This window comes from Amaranthus tricolor, chromosome 14, assembly GCF_026212465.1.
Source record: "Amaranthus tricolor cultivar Red isolate AtriRed21 chromosome 14, ASM2621246v1, whole genome shotgun sequence".
Classification (NCBI taxonomy): Eukaryota; Viridiplantae; Streptophyta; class Magnoliopsida; order Caryophyllales; family Amaranthaceae; genus Amaranthus; species Amaranthus tricolor.
The window spans coordinates 8,860,058-8,885,212 of NC_080060.1; the positions used below are offsets into that span (position 1 = coordinate 8,860,058).

At 31.1% G+C, this 25,155-nt stretch overlaps 3 protein-coding genes across 3 annotated transcripts; all 3 read left to right on the top strand.

Annotated features, from left to right (window-relative positions):
• LOC130799260 (uncharacterized) lies at positions 1–466 on the top strand. The gene is made up of 2 exons (XM_057662363.1): positions 1–208; positions 264–466. The coding sequence occupies exons 1-2, from the start codon at positions 1–3 to the stop codon at positions 464–466; spliced, it is 411 nt and encodes a 136-aa protein (XP_057518346.1).
• An 86-nt stretch (positions 467–552) lies between these two features.
• Positions 553–1,318, top strand: LOC130799261 (uncharacterized). The gene is made up of 3 exons (XM_057662364.1): positions 553–855; positions 1,144–1,206; positions 1,274–1,318. Exons 1-3 carry the CDS (start codon positions 553–555, stop codon positions 1,316–1,318), a joined length of 411 nt encoding a protein of 136 aa, XP_057518347.1.
• A 6,792-nt stretch (positions 1,319–8,110) lies between these two features.
• LOC130799911 (uncharacterized) lies at positions 8,111–13,265 on the top strand. The gene is made up of 5 exons (XM_057663203.1): positions 8,111–8,420; positions 9,752–9,973; positions 10,550–10,597; positions 12,299–12,343; positions 13,116–13,265. The coding sequence occupies exons 1-5, from the start codon at positions 8,117–8,119 to the stop codon at positions 13,253–13,255; spliced, it is 759 nt and encodes a 252-aa protein (XP_057519186.1). The 5' UTR covers positions 8,111–8,116; the 3' UTR covers positions 13,256–13,265.
• The last annotated feature ends 11,890 nt before the right edge of the window (positions 13,266–25,155 follow it).

Sequence of the window (25,155 nt, forward strand, 5' to 3'; positions counted from 1 at the left end):
ATGACGGAGCCTTTTCTGGATAAAATAGGACTGCATCAAGGTTCGGCACTAAGTCCTTTTATTTTTACAGTCATTATGGAAGAGATTTCTGAATCTATCTGGGAGAAGGTACCTTGGTACATGTTATTCGCTGACGATATCGTGTTGGTTGCAGAAACTAAAGAGGAATTTAGTAATAAATTGGATGAGTGGAGGAAAGTTCTAAAAGGTAAAGGGTTGCGCATTAGCCGCACGAAGACTGAATATTTGTGTTGCGACTTTAGTGGGACATTGCCGACTGGCAAGCCAGAGGTGTCCATTGGTGAAGATGTTGTTACGAGTACGACCAACTACTGATATTTGGGATCGATCATTCAGAGTAATGGGGAGATTGGCAAAGATGTCAATCATCAAATACATGCAGGTTGACTCAGGTGGCGAGCAGCCACCGGGGTGCTATGTGATAGAAAGTTTTCAAGCAACTTAAAAGAGAAATTTTACCGGGTGGCAATCATACATGCTTTGTTGTGTGGGACAGAGTGTTGGCTCGTAAAAAAGATTTTTGAATATAACATGGAAGTTATAGAAATACGTATGCTGAGGTGGATGTACGGAAATACATTGATGGATCGAATTAGGAACCAAGAGTTTAGAAATAAACTAGGGGTTGCTTCTATTTCTGCAAAAATGTGCGAAAATAGATTGAGATGGTTTGGACATGTGAAGAGAAAGACTTTTGACGTCCCAGTAAGGAGAATCATAAGCATCATAGTAGAAGGTGAGAGGAGTCGAGGAAAACCTAGGAGAACTTGGGATAAGCAAATAAAAGTTGACTTGCATGAGTTACATCTCTCAGTAGATCTGAGCCGGGATAGGGTTAGTTGGAGGCGCCTTATCCATGCTTTAAACTAATGATTTCCTCTTCGCTTACTAGAAGGTGTTCTTGTTCTATGGCTTTTACTCGTTTTATTATTATTATTATTATTATTATTATTATTATTATTATTATTATTATTATTGTTGTTGTTTTCTTTTTAAATTTTTATTTTTACTTTATTTTATTTATATTTGCATTATATTTATATTTATTTTATGTTTAAGGGTTGATAAGTGCAATTATTTGCACTTATTCTTATCATTTATATGTTCCTTTTGGGTGTTTAGTGGCGTTTTAGGGTCGTTCTAGGCGTGTTTGCTCCATTTTTGTACTCCATGGCTAATTTGTGGGTAAATAAGTGAATCATGACATTTTTGAGTCGTTTGTGTGGGTTTTTGTGGCTAATCATGTTTACAGGACTCAAAGATCGAATCAAACCATCTATACCTTCAAGTCATGTGAAGTAAAAGAGCAAAAGATCAAGTCTTGAAAGCATTTGGGTTCTAGAGGCAAAAGCTGACTCGGCTTCAGTGATGATGAAGCAATGTCGAGTCGGCGTTTAAGGCTGACTTTCACCAATTTTCCAGAGAACAAAGTCGACTCGGTTGTGGTGCACATAAGAGAACCGCCAACTCGACGGTGAGTGAAGCAAAAAGTTATTTTTTCCAGAAGCTAACGTCGACTCAGCGTATGGGTGCATAAATGAACCGGCGACTCGGTGGTCTAGGCTGACACTAACATGAAATTTACAGAAGAAAAAGCCGAATCGGCGCCTGGTGCCTTTTTGGGACAGCCAACTCGGCGATAGGTCTTTTTCCAGCCAGTTCATTTGCGGCACATGTTTTCTTCGGTTTTTTCTTAAGGGTTTAGGTTAAAGTTCTTAATTAGTATAAATACACCCTTAATGACTGATTAGGTTTTCTTCTTCTCTCCTTCATCCTTCCTTTAGACTTAATTACTCTTTGTTTTATTCTTAATTTTTAGCTTTTAATTTGGTTTTACATTAAGTTCATCATTAATCTTCCTTCAAGCGTTGTAAGTTTACTCTAGTATTTAATTTTCTTAGTCTTTAATTCCTTGTATTAGTTTTAATCTTCCTTTAGTGAACTTTAATTTTTGTCATTAATCTTTCATCAATAAAAATTAGTTTGTTCTTTGAATTAATTGTTGTGTTCTTTGGTATTCAATCATTGTTTTTCTTGAATTTGTCATTAATTTCATTCTTAATCATGTCTAGTATCATCCTAGGGTTTGTTTTTATTGCTTTTACCATGATTAGTGAGTAGATCTATTTTCTAGGGTTAGGCTTTGAACCTATAAGTCAAGTATGATTTGACTCTCGAATATGTCTATGAAACTAGGATTAAAGTGGTTAAATTGTGCTAATAACCCTAAATTGAACATGCTTTGAATAGAACTAGCGTGTGAGATTGGGATCGACTTTGCTTTAGGGTAAATTTTAGTTAAATTCTTATTAATTCGTTCAATAAAACTAGCGTGTGAGAATTGAGTTAATAGGGTCTAAATATGATAGTTAATCAACAGAGCGAGAGTTTGAGATTAACAAGATCATATTTAATCAACAATTAATCCGACATTTCATACACACTACTAAGAGTTTGATCATACAAGAATTTAGAGGATTTTCCGACACCCTAGATCTTTTCATCATATAGTTTAATCCATATTTCTTATCGCATTCGTAGTTTGTTAGAAAACAACCAACCACATATTTTTCTTGTTTTAGCAATATAATTAATCGATATTAGCAAGTTTCTTGTCATAACTTCCTTGTGTTCAACCCGCATCTACACGTTCACCGTGCACTTGCGGTTAAATAAAATTTGCACATCAAGGTTCACGCTTAGGTGATACAATGCAAGCGTGCAGAGTTACCTTCAACCTCACTCGACCCTACCCGTTGCAAAAATCTCTCTTATTCTTTCTTAAGTCGACCCGTTGCAAAAATCTCTCTTATTCTTTCTTAAGTCGAGAGACTCTTTGGCCGCGCTCTCCTTTATAGGTACGAGTTGTCGTCGTCCTTGCCTCCTCAGACCTTGACCATAAAATTCTATGGACGAGATGCACTAGATATGATGATGATGATTCTAAGAAACAGAACCCACTACTTCCATCGTTCTATGTTTTTCTTAATGAAATAAAATTATGTTTGAAGGATTATATAGGAGGGCAAGGAGGGCCCAATTTTTGAATAGGCATAGGCCTCATAAATTGTCATAGACGGCCCTATCTTTAAATGATTGTCATTGTGTACCTAGTATTACAAAAAAACATTATTTCAATCCATATTTTAGATCAAGAACGTTTTTCTTTTACAATTAAAAATGGAGATAGGTAATAGCAAAGTTGTTAAAATCGAGATTCTATTTGGAATCATTTTAGACTGGTAGAATTGAATCGGTAGAATCAACCATTCTACAATAAATTTAAATTTGCTATCTAGTCATATTTATTCACCTCAAAAGTTTAAGTTTATTAATTAAAGTTTCATTCACATCATTTTTAAGAAAGAAATAGAAAAATATTCAATAATTAGTTTAAATCTTCATACCTAGATGAAGAAATTTATTTTTTTTTAAATATGATGATAGATCGTTAAATTATAAGAAAAATTGGTACATAAGAAAAATTTATAAAATTAAAAATAAATTTTTTGAATCGAATCATTAAATCGTGGAATCGTAAAATCGTGTTATGATTCTACCTTTACAAATTTTATATTAATTAGAATCGTAAGATTCTACATACTTACGATTCTACGTGCGATTTAAATCGCTCGCTTATTTTGAATCGTAAAATCGTAGAATCGTAAGTCAGAATCGCGATTTTAATAACCATGAGTAATAGTCAATTAGATTTTAAAATAGCTAAATACACATTTTTCCGTTCTTGTCTAAACACGAGATACATGTAGATCCTTGAGATAAAAACCAAAGGTTTAATTCATTTATTTTTTGTTTAGAGTTCATAGTTAATAATCAAATTATAAATAATCATGATGATTTTTAAGAAAGTAATAATAAATGAAAAGAGAATAAATTATATGGATGAAATTTAAAAAAAGTTAAAATATATAAATAAAATTAAAAGAAAATGATAAATTATTGTCTAAAATTAGAAAAAATGTAAATTAAATAGAACAAAATAAAATAAAAACTAATGCAAATTCAATAGGACGGACGGAGAGTAGATTATTAGTTCCCAAAGTTGCTCAAGTAGTACATAATTTTAACGTCTAAAATGGGGTTTTATCAAGTTGACTGAGGAAGTGAGGATACTTAGCTCTAGTCAACGAGTTTCAAGTCATAATAAAGTCGTCCTTATTTTAAGGCACGTGCATAGTACTCAGCCTGTAACCAATAACATTGATAACCATCATTATTATGACTACAATTATTCAACAAAGGCACCCAACTATGCTCTGCCGTTTCCGGAAGCAAATCAGGCAAAATACACACAATATCAATGTTAGCGGATGTCGGTGCCGTTATTTTATAATTTTTGTTTTTGATAATTTTCGGATGTGAAAAATAAATATAAAGTCCTTAATTATGCCCTTAACTGAAAAATTTAATGTTGCAAGTTTGATCTATGCTAGATGCTATTTATATAAATACTAACTTAATTATAAAGATTAACTCAATTTGAATTCCTTCATAAGCTGAGCCCTAGGCGATTGCACCTCAAAATTACTTCCAGAAATGACCTTGCTTGATATTTTTTTATGTTTAAAATTGGTTATAAAGAACAAAAAATTTATACCTCTGTTCCAAAAAATTTGAAGCAAAAGAGACATTATCAAATTTTTAAGAAATTGATGATAAATAAAGGGATATTATTAATTGTGTGGATGAAATTAAAAAAAATTAAAATATATAAATGAGATTAATAGAAAGTGATTGATCCATTTTCTGAAAATAGATTTGATTCAAATAAGTGAGATAAAAGAGTATATGGATTTGATCCACAATATTTTAATGTAGAACAATCTAAAAATATATTAAAATAATATGTATTTTTTTTTGACAAGTATAATTAAATATTTTTAATGCAAAATACAGGTTATTATTAGTTTGGTCCACTCTAAAAATAGTTGGACCAAGTTTGTATAAAACTTTAACATAAAAGAATAATTTGTCTCTTTGAAATGGCATTAATTTAGGTGCAAATTTATAGGCACAAATAAGTAAGACAAGATTTTATAACTAATTATACTTCTCTATTTAAAATTGTTTTATTATTTGATTTTTGATAGAACATTAATTTTAGTTATTGCTATTAGTGAGAGAATAAGAAAAAAAATGAATTAGCGAAATAAATAAATGGAAGAGATGAAAATAGATTGAGTATGTATTATTTATTATTTAATATTTATAATTTATAGAATATTTTATATCAATAATCAAATAAAAAACCTAATAAAAAATAATCGTCAAATTAAGATTACCAATTGTATTTTCCGACTAACAATCCTAGTCGATGGATGCTTTTATCACTGCCATCCGAATGATTTTCAACTGCATGGTTAGTCGGAAATTGATTGCAAATAATCTTTAGAAAATTTTGAAAAACTTCTAAAATATAGGTTTTTAATGTTTCTTTCCCACTAGTGAAATTTCCGGACGAATGTTAGTAGGAAAACGGTTAGAATTTCGACTAAATTCTTAGTATAGCATTTAAAGTCGAGGATCCGATTAAACACCTACCAATATTTTATAGTCCGAATTCCTACTAAAATAAAGAATGTATCTGTTTATCCACTACATTTATTTTGACTAACAAAAACAATTAGAAATTCGTCGGTATACATGTTTATCAACTGAAATACGATCGTTTTTGTTTGTCGGAATTCAACGTATTTTTAGATAAATATTATATAAAAAAAATAGGATAGACCTATACTATTACACATGTGTAGTGGAATCAGAAAAAGGCGAGTTACATAAAAAGAAAATAATTGAAAATCAGAGACAAAGAAAGTACAAAGAATGAGTTTGTTTTAATTCTAACATTTTTATAACACGTTAAATGACGTGTTGAATAGGGTTGAAAAAAAAAGCTGAAGGCCGCAATATTTTTTCTCCATATCTGTATTCACCAAAAATATTTATATTCACCAGACACCACATATAATCATCTATGGCGGGGTAAAACTTTCAAACATACGTCTACTCACCTGACTATGCATTTTAAATCATCTCTATCCACTATGGCCAATTGAGTATACAGATAATAGGTATACACACTTTATACCCATGTTACATTCACTCTTACTCTACGTTATATGCTCTACAAATTTGTAATTTTTTATAAATTTAAATCTAAATCTCATTTTCTTTAAACAATATAACGTAATAAACTAAAATTAATATTCTTAATTTTGTCAATAGCGTTTAATAAAAATACACAAAATTGAAATAAAATGAAAAGTATATTGTAGATATGAGGCGGATAGGTATGAGGTAGGACGGGTGTTTTTGAGGTGAACGCGTGGATATGAGGGGAGATGGGGTGGACGAATGGATATTAAACGAGTAAGACCTTATATCCACGACCTATCGTTACCCAAAACAAGTAGATCTTTTCATATATGTATATCCACCCACTATGATTGATGCGAGATGCGAGATGCGAAACCCATCTACTTTTACCGTAGTCGCTCTTCATCTCTAGTGTGTATGTGTTATTGACTTATTTTTGCAGCAACTTGAGGTTTGTACAATTGTACTCCATTTATTAGTACATTGTAACTTCTGAATTCTGACCACGCCAATGTGGACTTGTGGGGTAACCCCAAAAAGGCTAGTGCAGCTGAATTCACTCACTACCATGTGTTTATCGTCGTTGACTCCATAATATTTTCTGCTTGCAAAAAAAAGAAAAAGATTTTATATATATTATTTGCTACTCCTATCCATTTTTATTCCATATTTATTTCAACTGAATGTGTAATTTTCATTTTAATATGTTCATTATATTCGTTTAATTTTATTTTCGAATATAATATTATCATTTTTAATTTCTATATCCTCTTTTTTAGTTCTGAAAACATTAATTTTTCAAATCTATTACATCTAATTAGTATTGAAATTTGTGTAATACACGAATTTATTAGTATGAAATATATAAAATTATAACTTCAAAGGATAATACAAATATATATTATCGTGATTGAATTTATTAAATACAGGGTTTTTTAAAGCAAAAATTAAATACTGATTTTTTATAAATTATTTAACAAATACATCATTTTTTCATTCAATTAAACGTAAAAGAATTCTAGGTTAGACATATAAAATTGCAATAATAAAGTATATAAATACTTTACCTAATTTAACGCGCTCAAATTTAAAAAAAAAAAACTCAAATTCTAAATTAGATAAAATTATCATATAATCAATTATCATCCACTAAAATACTTCTATTTGTCAACACTCTTTAAGGATAACATTTATCATTTTTTAATATTTTTTATTAGTATGTATATGTATGATTTCTTAAATTCCATGTCATAAATAAATAGAGCTAATTCATGAGGGGGAAGTATTAGTGTAAAAAGAATGTAAATTTGCAAATTGGAATATTAAAATACTCAATTGTTGCGGTCAACATTAATGCATTATTACTCTATTTTTGCTTGATTTAATGCAATAGTTACATAATCAAGAAAGTTATAATAAAATTGATCTAATTTTTATACATGGATTATTACATGACAGTGGATTAACAATAACCAATAATTAATGAACATAAATTAATGGAGTTATACAATTATACGGCCCGGTAACATAATAATGTATGACGTAGAATAATAATATGCAATAAGATTTCAATTTTGGGTAAAATTCACACCATTTTCTTTAATAATTACTTACACATACATTTTCTCATTTTTTCACCCTAATTTCCACACAATCTAATTGTTCTAGCAATTTTCTTAATAATCGTGCGAAAATTTTTTACGTAACGAAATGTAGCAAAAAAAAAAAAAAAATTAACTGACTAAAAAAATTTATGATGATTTTTATAGGTAAGAGAGAGTATATTTGAAAGTAGTTAGTTGTACTTAAATATTAATAATATTTATCTTTATGAAGTCAACTATAAAAATTAATTCCTACTACCATTCTACCATCTAGAAGTCTTACATTACACACTATAAATTCCTACTATTTCTATCATGTGTGTAATACAACTATTTATTCACTTAATGACAAAAAGAATATTGTAGAAATAAAAATGAAGTTGGTAATGTTTGTGTTAATTGCAATTATAATGGTAATTATAGCAATTAGGGGTTCATTAGCACAACCTGATGCAGGATGTTTACTGAAGATGTCAAATTGTTTGGGTAATGTAACAACACAAAGTTCTATACTTGGATGTTGTCCAATTATTAAACAAGAAATAGATAATGAAAGAGAATGTTTTTGCTTGTTAAATCAAGCTGTGCAACAAAACCAAACTACAATCTCTGAAGAAGTGGATACTATTCTCACTTTATGTAGCATTACTCATTCTTTTCAAACCTTATGCCCTGCTGGTATGTATCTATAATAATATTAATATCAACTACTTTCTTTTATTTTTATTTTCAATCCTTTTTAATTGCAAATTTATCATCACTATCTTAATATTTATATCTTAATATTTAATTGCAAATTAGAGAGTCTTTTGAGCTTTAAGTATGGATGTCATATATGTCTTTTTCTACATAGTGCTAAATATTTTACATTGAAATGAGAAATATATGAGATTTTAATCTGTGACTTTTCATATAAAAAGAATATTTGTAAAAAATCAATTGATCAAACACCTCTAAATGGCAAATGGAAATATCAAAATTAAAAGAATGGAGTAAATGGTGCTCCTTACTTTTAAAACCTATGTAATTAGACATCTTGACCCGCCAAAATTTAGCTGATTTTAGAGAACATAACAATTTAGAGAATCTACTACTTATTCTTTATTGTTTTGAAGCACATTTATGTTGTATATATAGACTACACCCTCTGTTTGATATCAAATAAGTCATTTGTTTTTTTACATTTGTCAATATACTAATTCATTACTTAATAGCGATAATTGTATATAATTATAAAAATAATAAAAAATATATATTAATAAATCTTATTTTGAGACGAATCCAACAAGATCATATTTGATTAGGTTTTAACGTGTGAATACTGAATACAATACAAATTAAGAGTAATCGATAAATAGTAAGCCAAAACAAATAGAACATTAAAAAAAAAGAAAAAGAAACAAAGCCAATATTAGTCTATTACTATGAGAATAAAAAGTCAAACCCCTTCCTCATGTAAAATTGGTCAACCCCTTCCCTTCTTACTTGATTGTTACTAATGAATCATTTTATGTTCTAAAGATTAAAATATACTTTTACAATTTTACTATAGAAGTAATTGTTATATTTGACTTATTAAATAATATAAAGCATCATTTTGTTAATTTATATATTGAATTATGCATAGTTAAAAATTATAAAAAGCAATATCATGAAGATATGCAATTAAATAATTCAATAAAATTCTATTAATTTGACTCGCAATATATAAAATAAGCTTAAACGATAAACAATTTCAATAATCATAATGTAGCAAATATTATAGATCGAAAGAAAAATATTTTGCTTTAACTTGGTTTTAACGTATGACATAGAGAAGGTCTTAGTGAATAACAGTTATATGTAAGGTTAAAAAATCACCCTTACGTGGTAGGATTTGATAGGGTGAGAGTTTTGTTATGTTAATTTATCTTTTTTAATTTTATTTATTTTATAATTATTCTTTTGACCTTTTTATGGTGATTTATAAATTACGGTGATTGATCAAGAATTTTTGTATGACATAATAGGGAGTTCAAGTTGTTGGGATAGGCTTGCAAATTGTACGAGCGGTAGATCTTCGACAAGTGATATATCAGAGTGTTGTCCACTCCTCAAAGAAGAAATATCAGATGAAAGAGAGTGTTTCTGTGCAGCCAAGTCTATTCTTCTTGAAAATCCATCTAATGCCGACTCTATTTCTCAGTTTCTCACGCTTTGTAGCGTCTCTTCTTTTGACACTTTGTGCCCTGGTATACATCTCTTTCATTACCATATTGGGGTGTTTGAAAAAAAAATCTATTGGACAATTTAAGCTTATTTTCATACAATAGAGAATTGAGTGGTCAGACCAGCCAATGCTAATGTTTAGTAGATTAGCTATTTTTAAACAAGTTGTTTATAGCAGCGGGTTCAAATTTAGTTGATCAAACCAGTTAATAAATCAGCTATTCAAATCAACTAATGTAATCAGCTATTAGCTTGAAATGTGGCCATGTTGGGTGACACTTATATAGTCAAACGAATCAATTTCAATAACTCTACAAGACTTGTGTAACAAACCAAATAAGTATTGCGTGGGGTTATATCATTTTTAAAAATGGGCTCAAACGGGCTGGATAAGAATTTGAACTTATTAAAGAAATTATTATCTTGAATTTTGATCGAAATAATTAAGTCATAGCAAGTTAAATGTGATATAATTTTATTACTTGCTTTTATTAATAAAAAGATAGTTTAAAGTGTGATATGTAAAGTTGACACATTTAAGTGGCGAATTTGAGGCCTTAGTAAACTCATTCCGTGAAATTGTTTATTCATGTATGAAGGTACTCCATCAAGAGATCCTAGTCCTAGTGACGCTGACACCCCTTCAGGTAAATCACCCACTTTTTAGTCATCAAACCTTAATTTTCATACTAATTTTATAGAGGAGTCTAATAATTTATTATAGGGTGTTATGGTATTGTTACTAAAAAAGTGGTAATAGAAATTAGTTTTTAATAATATAATTTTCATAAATGTGTTATGTTATCTATACGGTGATAAAGCTTTCTTACTTAATTGTGTATGTTCACAATTTTTCATTTCTAAATTCCACTCAATCTAATAGTTAGTAAACTTTCTAATTGATAATTAATGAGATTAAATTTTGTAAACAAATATTAATGACTAGAGTAGGACAAGCATTGTCTATTTCCATGTTAAATAGAAATATAAATTGATTAGAAATTTTCAACATAGTCCAGAACACGAGTTAGGATTCTTTTCATTACTTAAAATATAATGGAGGATCCATTACTCAATCTAATGGTTATTATCGCTTGATGGAGTTTTATTAGGAGGATTTTGACATTTTATTTTTTATTCTAAAATAGGTGTCAAAATCTTAGAATAGATAATAGAGAAAAGTAATGGAGAAGATCCTAATATCGGAACATCAATCCATTTTATCTAACGTGTCCAATTCAATTGAGTTGACTTATTTATTTATTACATCATCATAATTAACTCATTTATTTAAATGGATCAAAAATCTCAATTAAAGCAGTAGATTTGGAGTTCGCTCGGCATTACTATGATTTTCTTTTATTGTCTTTTTAAGTTTTTCGGTCATATGATATATGTCTTTTTATAAACAAAAAATTAATCAAATTTATTGAAACATAATCATTTTGAAAACTGATAACAAAAAGGCGAAAACCATGGTATTTCTTTTTGGTATTGGTTTAAATAAAACTAAAAACTGAAAAAAATCAATGAACAAGTGTATAGAGTACGTTTTCATGTTTTGTTAGCTTTTAAGAGAAAATGTCGCATTTTTTTTTGGCTAAGTTCACTTCAAATGTGTCAATTCTATTTATAATACTCCTCTATTTTTATTTGTTCTTCCTATTCACTTTTTGCATAAATCACAATGCAAACTTAATTTTTAATTGCGAGTTTTTAAAATTCTGAAATGGTTAATATATAGAAAATATATATTGAGACGAATCTATCAAGATCCCATATGAATATGTTTTTTCATATAGATCAATGAAAAATTATAGTCAAAGTTTAACACTTAAATTCGTAAATGCTATTTGAAAAAAACAAATGAAAACAGAGAAAGTATCTATTTTTACCAATTTACCCTTAAAATTCCACTTTAATTCAAAAAAGTATCTTTATTTTTACTAATTTACCTTTAAAATCATTTTCACCACTATTTAGAATGATCTCTACTCTTTCTTAATATTTGTGTCAAATTAATATGAGACTTTAAGTGTGAATTGAAGGTAGGATTATCTTTACCTTTTCTTAAATGAAGAATCATTATCATTATCATTATTCATAAAAAGCTAACATTATGTTCCATTATTTAAAGGATAAATAATGTATTATGTCCATTATTCTTTAATTCTTTTCATATACCTTAAATAAATTATGTTAATCTCCTTAAACATGGCGGTCTTAGCTTTTGAACAACTTTGAAGAGAATAAATGTAAACAATATTAATATCGCATCATTTTGCCACATTATTGTATAGTCTTAGCATTATTTAAATGAAGTTAATATTGTAATTTTTTTTGTGAAGGTCCTCCTTTAAGCCCTCGTGGATCTTTATTTTCATCACCTCTAGGTATATGTCCATTACAACATAATTTGGATTATGTTTTTAGTAGGATATATTTAGCGACCGTTACTCCAAATTTTTAATAGTATATATATTGGATTTAGTGACATTTATTAGATTCTTTAGCAGCATAAAAAAAATTTCACTATAGTTTTTTGCGATATAAATCCAGTGACATTTCTCATACATGCCACTATAGACTATAGTAATAATTACATATGCCACTAAAGGCCAAATTAAATGTCGCTAAATCACTTTATAGTGAAACTTAAAATAAAAACCAATAATTATTACACTAAAAATATAAATCAGTGACATTTTTTTTAATGTCACTAAATCCAACATTGCGAAAAGTTAAATTTATTGTAGCGGTTCCATATAAACCATCATGAGTTATAATCAAGAGATATATTTTTTTATTTTAATATATAAATATATTATCCTTATTTCCTTCCTTAATTTTAAAGGTACACTTTCTATAAAACTTCTCACATAAAAAAAGTGTACCTAAAAAAACAGAAATATTAACCAAATTAGCAAGTCTACTTGTATGAGAGCGTTTCACTATAAGATGAGTTTATATGATTAGACTATTTTTCTAATTCATCACTTTAAGATTGTAAGTATTTTAAAATTATACATAATCACTATAATACTACTAATCATTTAAAAACAGAGATATTAACCAAAGTTAAAAGTGATTATTTTAAGAAAATAAATGTAAATTAACATAGTCTAATAAAGATAAATAAAGAGCTTTGTTAATTTATTATGACAGGTAAAAATAGCAGTCGAAATGAGAGCGGAGCAAAAATCTTGGGCAAAAACAGTTGTAATAAGTATTCAAATTCACTTGGACTACTTCCTATTTCCTTTTTGTTCATTTGGGCGATGTTCCAATTTTTCGCTTTCCTATAATTTTATATGAGCATCCTACTAATTAAAGAAATTTTTTTGTCCAACTTTTGTTTTATTTACTTTTAATTTGTATTGTGATATTAATATTTTTTTAAAAAAATTTGTGGACAATTAAGTTATTGTAGTGTGTACAATGCCATGCATCTTCCTTGATTGCATATCTATACAATATACTAAAACAAAACACAGTTGACATAAGCAATTTAAAAATTATTGAGTTGTCATCTTTTTGAGAGATTTTTTCCCTCCTTTTAGCAAAAATGATATCATTGAATAAAGATGACTATAGAAATCTTACATGCTAAGGATGATTAATTTGACATTTAAAAGTTATTAAAACTAATTCAAGAATAATTTAATATAATTGTAAAATCTTTAAAAGTTATTAAAATATTAGATAATTACGTTATTAAAATCTCGGGTGTTACATATACCCAATCTAAAAACGATTATTCCCCCTTTGTAAAAAAACAAGAGGCTTTTTATTACCATTATTGTTGTATAGTTGATGATATTATTATCACATGCAACAATACTACAGATATCACCAGCTTAAAGTTACATCTTGATAAGATTTTTACCATCAAGGACTTTGGTCACTTGCATTATTTCTTAGAAATTGAAGTAACTAACACTTCTAAAGGCATGATACTCACTCAACATAAGTTTACTCAGGACTATTGAAAGCCTCTAGCATAACTCAATTTAAAACAGTAGTTACTTCTTTGTCTTTAAATGTTAAGCTTTGTGTTGAGGATGAGATACCTTTCGTTGATCCTACCTTATATAGGTGTCTGATTGGTAAGCTTAATTTCCTTACAAACACCGGGCCTGATTTGGCATACGCAGTCCAAAATCTTAGCCAGTATATGCAATGTCCTAGGAGTAGTCACTGGCAAGCTCTTCTACATACCCTCAATTATGTTAACTCAACTTGTGGACAAGGTATTTTGTTGAGGGGGGATACTAAGCTTGTTTTAAAGGCTTTTTCAGACTCTGATTGGGGAGCATGCCCTAATACTCAAAGGTTTGTTTCAGGATATGTTTTATTGCTTGGAAAGTCTCCTATAAGCTAGAAGTCTAAAAAGCAACAAACTGTTTCCCGATCTAGCTCTGAAGCTGAGTATAGCGCCATGGCCAATGAAGCTTTAAAAGTTACTTGGGTGGTAAGGATTCTTTCTGATCTAGGCTTAAGTAATCTTCAGCCTAACACTTTGCATTGTGACAATCAAAGTGTTATTAACATAGCTAAAAATCCAGTTCTACATGAAAGAACTAAACATATTGAGATAGATGCCCATTTCACTAGAGACAAGGTTTTGGAAGGTTTAATCTATCTTTCGTACTTACCTACTCAACACCAGCTTGCTAACATTCTGACGAAAATTTTGCCTTCTCATCAATTCCAACAGCTTCTGTCCAAACTCGGATTAAGTAAAACTACCTCCTAGTTTGAGGGGATGTTACAACACCTCATTCTCACTCTCCAACTCAACATCAGAGATATTGAAGATATGCTGCCTTAAAGAGTTTTATTCTTTTGTTTATAATTAGTTATAAGGTTAGAGGGTAGTTCATTTGATGAGGTGTAAGTTTGTTAGATTAATTGTAATATTTCTCTACACGTGTTATGTTGCTAGCATAGGTGTTAGTTTTTTGTTGTCCTATATATATAGATGTTCTATCCTTGTTTAGATGTAATTTTTCAAGATTAATCAATAAAAAAGAGATTATTCTTTCTTCTTCATCCTGTTATAACACTATAAGATGAGATGAAAAACACTAAAACAACGAAAAACTTAACAAAAAATTGATAGAGATTTACCTTAGTCCTTCATGATGAGGTGATGAATGATAATGAATGGAAAATAATTTTGTCTTAATAATGCTTAATCCTTTAAATGCGACAACTAGGTGAGAGAATGAGAGAGATCGGAAGAGAATATGTTTCAGGGTTTAAGGGGAATGGGATGGGGGAGGGATTTAGATTGGGTTAGAAATTCAAATTTGATTTTTTTTCTCGTCAAAAAATTTGGGGAGAGAAATTATTTGTCGACAGCTTTGGCGATAAAAATAAAACTTTTGTCGCCTGCTATTTCGTCACCATTTTGGTGACAAATAAGAATTTTCGTGTCGCTAGAATTCATTTTTTTTTGTACTGTAAGATTTCATATATACCGACTATCTAGTCACTATGTACGATAGATAAGACTTTTCATACCAACATTTATCTATTTCCGACTCAATTCATATCCTTCTAGCATTGTTGTGAAATGTCATCACCGGTCTTTCATCTCTAATTTGGAGTCAAACTTAATCAAATATATAATAATAGCCTTATCAATTTTAAAAACCCACAAATTTCGGATCCAATCATCAATCTAATAGAACTAAATAATCATAAAGTATACAATTAGCTCCTCTCCCATATAATTTATGAGTAGCATGCAGAAACACCTATAAAAGGCAAGAATATACAACAAATATGAAGAATATATATAATACATAAAAAGAACCAACAAAATTAAAAAGAAAAAACACAAGAAAATGTCAAAATTGGCAATATTGATGATGGTTGTTGTGCAATCAGTATATTTGGGCATAGCAGAAACGCCACCAACGGCCACAAAAATGCCGGCATTACAAGCACCTCCATGTATTAGCACAAAATTAGTAAATTGTGTAGAAAAAATTAATTATACGAAAATGGTTGAATCTATAATTAGAAACCCTAATGAGATTCAATATCCATGCTGTTTTGAGTGGAGTCAAGAATTCAGATACAATAAACAGTGTGTATGCAAGTATGTTGGTTCTTATTTGAATTCAATGACTGCTTTTCATAATAAATGTAACATTAATTCTTCTCCTCACACTATGTGCCAAGGTATTACATTTTTCTCTTTTTATTTTTTTACATTTTTTGTGTTTTTTTTTTTTTTTTTTTGGATTACTTTGAGTTTATGGTCTCGGTTTTTTATTTGTGATAAACCAAAAATAATTGCCAATTCTATTTTGATTTTAATGTAATTTGAGTTGGGAATTTTTTTTCTTAAATATTCTTGCAGGAATTATTAAGACCGAAAATAGCGACACAAATGGTACTGCCAACAATTCATTTTCAGCTGGATTATTGTTTCCAATTATGCTCTTCATTTTGACAATAATACTCAAAGTTTAATAATACATAGATTCTTTTTAATAAACTTGCTCCCATTTTCATGGTTGCCAACCACAAATTTAATTGTTTTCGTAATTCAATTTGGTGGAATGTTAAAATGATAATTTATTCGCTTGTAATACATTATCAAATTCATTAATGATCGGCTTCAACTGTCAACAAATATAATACATTAAAATTATTGAATAATTTGCCAATCATAGTCTTAATTAAAGTTTAGCGCTTTTGCAAATTACAGTCTCAATGTTTAATGTTTTGCAAATTACAGCTGCCAAAGTGCAAAATTCTGATTATTTAGGTAGTCGGAATTGTTGTGCGACAACAAAAGCCAAGATCAAAAAAAATAAAGAAACAATATGCAAACAATAAGAAATAACACCAAAGATTTAACGTAATTCACTATCAATGTGATAGCTACATCCACCGGCATCGAAAACGAACAATTTCACTATAAAATGCAAAGATACAAAGATGACTTAAGTTTTTCTGTCACAAAACTATGGCTCACAATTTGTGTATTCAAGCTTATTTTTCATGGATTGAAACACTAGCCCTAATAGAGGGGTTTATTTATACTAAATCTCAAAAAGAAAAAACTTGAGCATTAAATTTAAAAATAATCATCAAAAGGTATCATGAGAACATGAAGTAACCAACACAATTACCATCACAGAAACATAGAGTAACCACACAAATCATCATGGGAACATATATGGAGTAACCACCACAAAACATAATGAGAACATGGAGTAACCACCACAAACCTTGTTTCATCATCTTCAACCACGGCGGACTCTAGTTTGAATCACCATCTCCAACAATCTCAAACTTGACGAAAATTCGTAGTCAGCAAACAATCCCATCAACACATAGTGAAATATATTTAAACATGATTATTTAATAGACATAAATTCAAGACTAGAAATAAATAACTGACAATAGTAATAATAAGATTAAAAGCAATGATGAATTTACCTTGAATTGAAATAATACATTAATGATTCTAAAAGCCGGAATAAATTGGAAAACATGAATTCATACTAACAATACTAATGATAAAAGAACATGAAACAAAGGTAACTTGATACAATTTGAAATTATTTAACAAGAATAAGATTAAAGAAATATAAAGAAGGGAATAGAGATTACTCTCTTGGAATTTATTCAAGGAAAAACTTTAAGTAGATGATGAAGTTTCAAATAGCTCCATTAATGAATTCCATGAAAACTCAATTGCTCTTCAAATGTTTGATGAATACTTCAATCAACTTCAATACAATATTGCCAAATAAAGTTAATCCTCTTAAGACACACTTGAACCAACATACTATCTTCCTAGAAAGTGTCGCCTAGGGTGAGAAATAATCGACTATTAAATCCGAAATATGCAGGCTGATTGAATATCCGATATTCAAAAACTGACATTTTTTATATTCGATATTCGGCCTAATCAATATCCAACAATATTTGGATTGGATATTTGAGATATCTGATATTTGATGCCAATGAGGTTAAGTTGAAAAAATCCAATCGGATATCCAAAATATCCGATATCCGAATTTAGCCAAACTGAACTTTTAGTAAAATATCTTTTTATTCTTATGAATATCAGAGATTCAAAGTTACTTATAATAGGTGGATATCCAATATCCGACTATCTGAAATAATGTCGAACATCCAACAATAAAAAATGGTCAGATATTCAAATATCCAAAATCTCAAAATTGATATCAATATCCAGATATCCACATTTTCGAATTGGATATCTTATTCGAATTATAATTTTAAATTGGATATCAAATCGAATCAACAAATTTAAAAAAATCACCTAATAATTTTGCTCAACCTTTGTTAGGATATTTTGTGATAATATTTATTATGGGATAATTTCAATAGTTTCCTTATTATGATTAGGAGATATTCCCTAGAGATTATTATTCCTTAATTATAGGGAATAATTGATCATAATCTTTTGGGTGATTGTAATATAGAAACTACCATTTTATTATATATTTTGTCAATGAATAGAATGCGGGAATTCAATTAAGACCTCAAAATTATTCTATCATGGTATCAGTCGCTCAGGAATATTTTACCAAAAAAAAAAAAAGAAAACAAAATGTTTAATCATCCATGGCCGGTGACCAAACTACACCACCACCACCACCTCCGCGCATAGACTCAACTTCTCCTTATTATCTCGGTCCCCATGATCGTCCCGGAGATTTCATTACTCCAACTCGTCTTCGTGGTGACAATTATGACGACTGGGCCAATGATATTCAAACTACTCTGGAACCAAGACGTAAATTTGTTTTTCTAAATGGATCAACCACTACTCCTGCACTTCCATGTACGTTAGACGATTGGAATACCCTTCATGCCATGTTAATTTCATGGCTTATGAATAAAATTGATCCCGAGGTCAAGGCCACGCTTTCAAAATATAAAGATGCTAAAAAAAGTTGTGGGAGACTCTCAAATCACGGTATTCCATTGTCAATGGTCCGCGAATACAACAACTTCACTCTACGATTGCTAAGTGTGAGCAATCCAAAACTATGTCCGTAGCCACATACTTTGGCAAATTGACCGCGTTGTGGGAAGAATTAAACAACTACGAACCTTTAATTACTTGTTCGTGTTGTACCTCTTGCACCGCGGGATTAGAGCATGAGAAGCGAAGGGAAAATACTCGGCTGCATCAATTTCTTATGGGGTTATACCCAGATTATCATGCTCAGACTCGAGCTAATATTTTGTCCAAAGATCCACTACCTTCACTTGACCGAGCCTATCAATTAGTGGTTCAAGATGAGCGAGTCCGACTTTCAAGAACCGTGCCGGAGGACAAGCCAACTGACGCCATTGGGTTCGCCGTCCGAACATCAACCGGACGTGGCAGATCAGAGTCTGCTCCAGACCACCATGACAAACCCGATAGATCGCACTTACATTGCACCCATTGCAAGAAGTCAGGCCATCTTATTTCCGAATGCTTTGAATTAATTGGGTACCCGGATTGGTGGCCGAATCCGTCCAAGGCACAAGGGAATGCTGCTGGTCGTAGAAACCGGACCACCACCACCGGAAAAGGCCGCGGCAGCAGCTCTGCCAGGGCAAACGCAACAACCTCCAGCAGCGGCTCCACATCTCAGCCCCCAACAGGGGCTAATTCACAGCAGCCTCTTTCGCAAGTTTTTACACCGGAGCAATGGAAGATTCTCACCGGCTTTATCGGTAACACCAAAGTCTCTGATGAAAGGTTGACTGGTAAGTTTGATCGTACTTCGTGGACCATCGATACCGGTGCTTCACGGCATGTAACTTGTTCAAATTCGTGGCTTTTTGATGTATATGATATTAACTGTCCCGTGGCTCTTCCAAATGGACAATCCGTTATAGCCACAAATTAGGGATCAGTTTCTTTGTTTAACAAATTATTACTTAAACGTGTACTTTTTGCTCCGGAATTAAGTTGTAATTTAATTTCGGTTTCGCAATTAATTGATGACTTAAATTGTACTGTACAATTTACTAATACTACTTGTGTTATACAGGACCCGTCGAAGGAGCTGATTGGAACGAGTGTTAGGAGGGATGGACTTTTCTATTTTGACGGTGACAAAACAGTACAACAGATATTGGTCAAATGCAGTTTCTTCACCATTGGATTTATGGCACAAGCAAATGGGTCATCCGTCAAAAAAAGTAGTGAAGCTTCTTTCCCCTGTCTTTAGCTGTAAGGGTAGTTTGAATACAGCCTGTGAAGTTTGTTTTCGTGCTAAACACCCTAGAGAAAAATTTAATTTAAGTGCCAATAAAGCTTCTAGGACCTTTGAAAAAGTACATTATGATTTATGGGGACCATACAGACATCCCTCTTCTTGTGATGCACGATACTTTTTGACTATTGTTGATGATTTTTTTCGAGCTATTTGGCTTTATTTGATTATTGATAAAACAGAGGTGTTTCGTATTGTTTATGTCGTTTGTGGCTATGATAGATAGACAATTTTCCCAGACTATTAAGGTAGTTCAAAGTGATAACGGAACAGAATTTAATTGTTCGTTTGATTACTTTAATGACAATGGAATTTTATTTCAAACATTCTATGTTGGGACTCCTCAAAAAAATGGTCGGGTAGAACGAAAACATAAACATATTTTGAATGTTGCAAGGGCATTAAGGTTTCAAGCAAATTTACCGATTTATTTTTGGGGTGAAAGTGTTTTAGCTGCTGCTCATTTAATTAATCGTGCACCTACTCCTTTACTCCAAAATAAAACACCATATGAAATTCTTTTCAATAACCCACCTTCATACGAAACAATCCGTACTTTTGGATGCCTCTGTTTTGCTCATAACCAAAAGACAAAGGGTGATAAATTTGCTAGCAAAAGTCGTAAATGTGTCTTTATGGGATATTCGTTTGGTCAAAAGGGGTGGAAACTTTTTGATTTGGACTCAAAACAATTTTTTGTGTCTTGTGATGTGAAATTCTTTGAGGACGTTTTTCCCTTTCTTGATCCTATTACTTCAAATATAAATCCTGAAACTATTGTGCCAATTCATAAGGATGTGCGCTGTGACTTTGCGGAATGTATTGTTGATGATTTGGGTCTTCATAACCATCTACCCCAAACTATAATAAACGAAAATACTACCTCAAAAATTAATAGTCCAACCCAAACATCCCCACAAAAACACCACAACCCATCAACAAATTCCCACCCAAACTCTTCCAATGCCTTAAAGAATCAGTCCGGCCCACACTATTTCCACGCTCAAACAACACGCCCACCACCCAAGTTTCAAACCAGCCATCCATTCCAGATCTATCCACACAAATGTCAGGCCCAGATCTATCCCATAGCCCATCTAACTCACCAAACTCACCAAACCAAGAACCGGACCAGCCTACTACTTCTCCTGAAGCTTAGAATGACCACCCTTCTACATCTTCAGCAGCCCAGCAAGTGCAAGATCCCCAAAACAACAATATGGGTCGTGGTTTCAGGACCAAATTTCCCAATGTCAAACATAAGGATTTTGTCACTCATACTATCTTGACGAAAAGTCCATCTCCTCCGAACACTTTGACTTCTCGGCATCCCTCAGGTACTCCTTATCCCATAGCACATTATGTAAATTGTAACAGTTATTCTTTGTGTTATCGAAATTTTATTGCAGCAATACTTTCGGGCAAGGAACCACGTTCATTTAAAGAAGTCATGCGGGATGCAGGTTGGAGGAAATCAATGCAAGATGAGATACGTGCCCTTGAAAATAATGGCACTTGGACCATGGAAGATCTACCTCTCGGTAAGAAGGCTCTTGGAAGTCAGTGGGTTTATCGCATTAAGTACAAGTCTGATGGAAGTGTGGAACGACTCAAATCTAGGCTTGTTGTCTTGGGTGACCATCAAACGGAAGGGATTGACTACAATGAAACGTTTGCTCCAGTGGCCAAAATGGTAACAGTCTGGGCTTTCCTTGCCATCGCAGCTTCTAAACACTGGGAACTGCATCAGATGGATGTTCACAATGCCTTTTTACATGGCGATCTTGATGAGGAAGTTTACATGAAACTTCCACCCGGGTTTGAGTCATCATATCCAAACAAGGTATGTCGTCTCCGAAAGTCGTTATATGGTTTAAAGCAAGCAGTGCACCTAGATGTTGGTTCGCCAAATTAGCTTCTGCTCTAAAAGATTACGGCTTCCTTCAATCTTATTTTGATTATTCTTTATTCAGTTATACAAGCGACTCGATTCAAATTAATGTTCTTGTTTATGTTGATGATTTGATATTGTCCGGGAATGATTCTGCCGCTTTGCAGACCTTTAAAGCCTATCTTTCTGACTATTTCCATATGAAGGATCTTGATCCTTTGAAATATTTTTTGGGCATAGAAGTTGCCCGTAGTACTTCCGATGTGTTTCTTTGTCAAAGGAAGTACACTCTTGATATTGTGTCTGAAACAGGTTTATTAGGCTCAAAACCTGTTAGTTGTCCTATTGAACAAAATTATAAACTTGGACTAGCCACTGGAGTTGTTCTCTTGGATCCTGAACCTTATCGTCGACTTGTTGGGAGATTGATTTATTTGGCAGTTACCAGACCTGATTTGGCCCACTCAGTACACATTTTGTCTCAATTTATGCATGAAGCCAGGACGGAGCATTGGGAGGCTGCTTTAAGGGTTGTCCGGTACTAAAAAGGTACTCCCGGTCAAGGCATTTTATTAAGATCAGACAATGACTTGACTTTGGAGGGATGGTATGATTCAGATTGGGCTGGATGTCCAATAACACGCAGATCCTTGACAGGGTGGTTAGTTTTTCCTGGACAGTCACCCATTTCTTGGAAAACAAAGAAGCAGAATACAGTTTCACGCAGCTCAGCTGAAGCTGAATATCGCTCCATGGCTGCGATCACCTGTGAATTAAAATGGTTGAAGGGCTTACTTTTGAGTTTGGGTGTTCAACATCCAAAAGCAATTAAATTATTTTGTGACAGTCAGTCGGCTTTGCATATTGCCAGGAATCCTGTTTTCCATGAACGGACCAAACATATTGAGATTGATTGTCACTTTGTCCGTGATGCGGTTACTGCAGGTCTTATTGATCCTACATATGTTCCTACTCATACTCAATTGGCCGATGTTTTCACAAAGGCACTCGGGAAGTCATAATTTGATCTTTTGTTGTCCAAGTTGGGCATCTTTACTCCGGAAGCTCCAACTTGAGGGGGGGTGTTAGGATATTTTGTGATAATATTTATTATGGGATAATTTCAATAGTTTCCTTATTATGATTAGGAGATATTCCCTAGAGATTATTATTCCTTAATTATAGGGAATAATTGATCATAATCTTTTGAGTGATTGTAATCTAGAAACTACCATTATATTATATATTTTGTCAATGAATAGAATGCGGGAATTCAATTAAGCCCTCAAAATTATTCTATCAACCTTAATCAAATCAAAGCAATCATATTTCTCAATTTTTTCCTTACATAATATGATTGACCGAAAGGATAGCCATTTTCTATCTTGCTCAATCTAATTTCAAGAATTACATTGGTTTCACCTAAGTGGCTAAGTCCTTCATCTCAAACTAGAAATTAAAAATGTAGGAACAAAGGAAAAGAAAATTAATCTTGGGGGCAGAATCCAACCGCTTCTGACCTAGCTAGTCAGCCGCTGACATAGGATGTTGAGTCAGCTGATGACATTGGATGCTGAGTCAGCTTCAAAAGTGCCTTCAGAGAGTATTTCCATTTTAAGTTATACTAAACTTTTATAAAAACACGTAAAATATATGAATTTATTAGAATGGAATATATAAAAATATAATTTTAATGAATAATGCAAATATGTATTATCATGATTAAATTTATTCAATACATAAATTTAAGCCAAAATTAAATACCAAATTTTAAAAAACTATTTATCGAATATATCACTTTTTCATTCAATTAAATGTATCAAATTCTAGGTTAAACATATAGAATTGCTATAATAAACTATATAAATACATTCTCTAATCTAGCTCAAATTTAAAAAACTAACAAATTCTAAATTAGGTAAATATATAATGTAATCGACTATTATCCGCTGAAATATTTCTGATTCATTTGTCAAGGCTCCATAAGGATGACATTTGTCACTTTCTAACATTTTTATTAGTATGTATAACTATACTCCTTCAATTTGAATTTAATGTCTCATTTCGCTTTTTGTATATCCGTCAATGCACTAATTTAATCCATAATATTTTTAATTGTGTATAGTTAAAAATTATAAAAGTTGATATTAATAAGCTTTACATTGAGATGAATCAAACAAAATCTCACTTGACTTTATTTGAACTTATAGATTAAAAAATAAATACAAATTAATAGTACAATGAAAATAGCGTCTAAAAAACAAATGGGACATTGACTCTGAATTTGAGAGACTACTTCTTAGTTATGTTATCTTTAATCTCGGATCTAACCCATAAATAACTTTAATTTTAATTGTTCCGATGCAAGTTGTCAATAAGAATGTTGTATATTCGTAAAATGTCCAAAAGATAACAATTAATAGAAAAGTAATTTTTGTGAGAGATTGTTTTTTAAAGAGACGACCTTAAAATAAAAGCTCACATTTTTATTTTGCTCTTTAATTTGTGTTAATTAAACTATTTATCCTATATATCTAATGCGTCTCTCGAAGAAACCGTCTCTCACAGCAATTTGTGTTAAAAGAATTAACAAAATTTGTACACATAGAGACCGATCTATCAATATCTTTCTGAAATTTATAGTAATATAATTATATTATTTAGATATATCAATTTTGTATCAAATGAGCTGTTAATACATGCTCCACCAATTAGTCCTTGTTTTTAATTTGTTATTACTTATTCATGGCATTATATATGTAGATGACGGTATTTTCCTGAGCTGGAATAATCCACAGTATCTACACAATCAGATATGCACTTATTTAACATTATCACTTCAATGAAATTATTATGTTTAACATGTATTACACCAAAGGGTCCAGCTGTGAGCTAATGGTATTTTTGCTAATCGATATTAAATGGTGGAAATAATATTAGAAAGTTAGTATAATTTTGTTAGAAAAAGTCTCTTTACAAGTTTAATGTTTGTTCTCCTTCAATCAACTCATTTTGATCTTTCATTCCAATGCACTAGTAATTG

What these genes read in the sequence shown, in the direction of transcription:
- LOC130799260 (XM_057662363.1), top strand. Translation starts at nt 1, where the DNA reads ATGACGGAGCCTTTTCTGGATAAAATAGGACTGCATCAAGGTTCGGCA. An exon ending in GTGGAGGAAAGTTCTAAAAG is followed by an intron (nt 209 to 263) that starts GTAAAGGGTTGC and finishes TTGCGACTTTAG; the next exon opens with TGGGACATTGCCGACTGGCA.
- LOC130799261 (XM_057662364.1), top strand. Translation starts at nt 553, where the DNA reads ATGGAAGTTATAGAAATACGTATGCTGAGGTGGATGTACGGAAATACA. An exon ending in TAGATCTGAGCCGGGATAGG is followed by an intron (nt 856 to 1,143) that starts GTTAGTTGGAGG and finishes TTGGGTGTTTAG; the next exon opens with TGGCGTTTTAGGGTCGTTCT. An exon ending in ACTCCATGGCTAATTTGTGG is followed by an intron (nt 1,207 to 1,273) that starts GTAAATAAGTGA and finishes TCATGTTTACAG; the next exon opens with GACTCAAAGATCGAATCAAA.
- LOC130799911 (XM_057663203.1), top strand. Translation starts at nt 8,117, where the DNA reads ATGAAGTTGGTAATGTTTGTGTTAATTGCAATTATAATGGTAATTATA. An exon ending in TCAAACCTTATGCCCTGCTG is followed by an intron (nt 8,421 to 9,751) that starts GTATGTATCTAT and finishes ATGACATAATAG; the next exon opens with GGAGTTCAAGTTGTTGGGAT. An exon ending in TGACGCTGACACCCCTTCAG is followed by an intron (nt 10,598 to 12,298) that starts GTAAATCACCCA and finishes TTTTTTGTGAAG; the next exon opens with GTCCTCCTTTAAGCCCTCGT.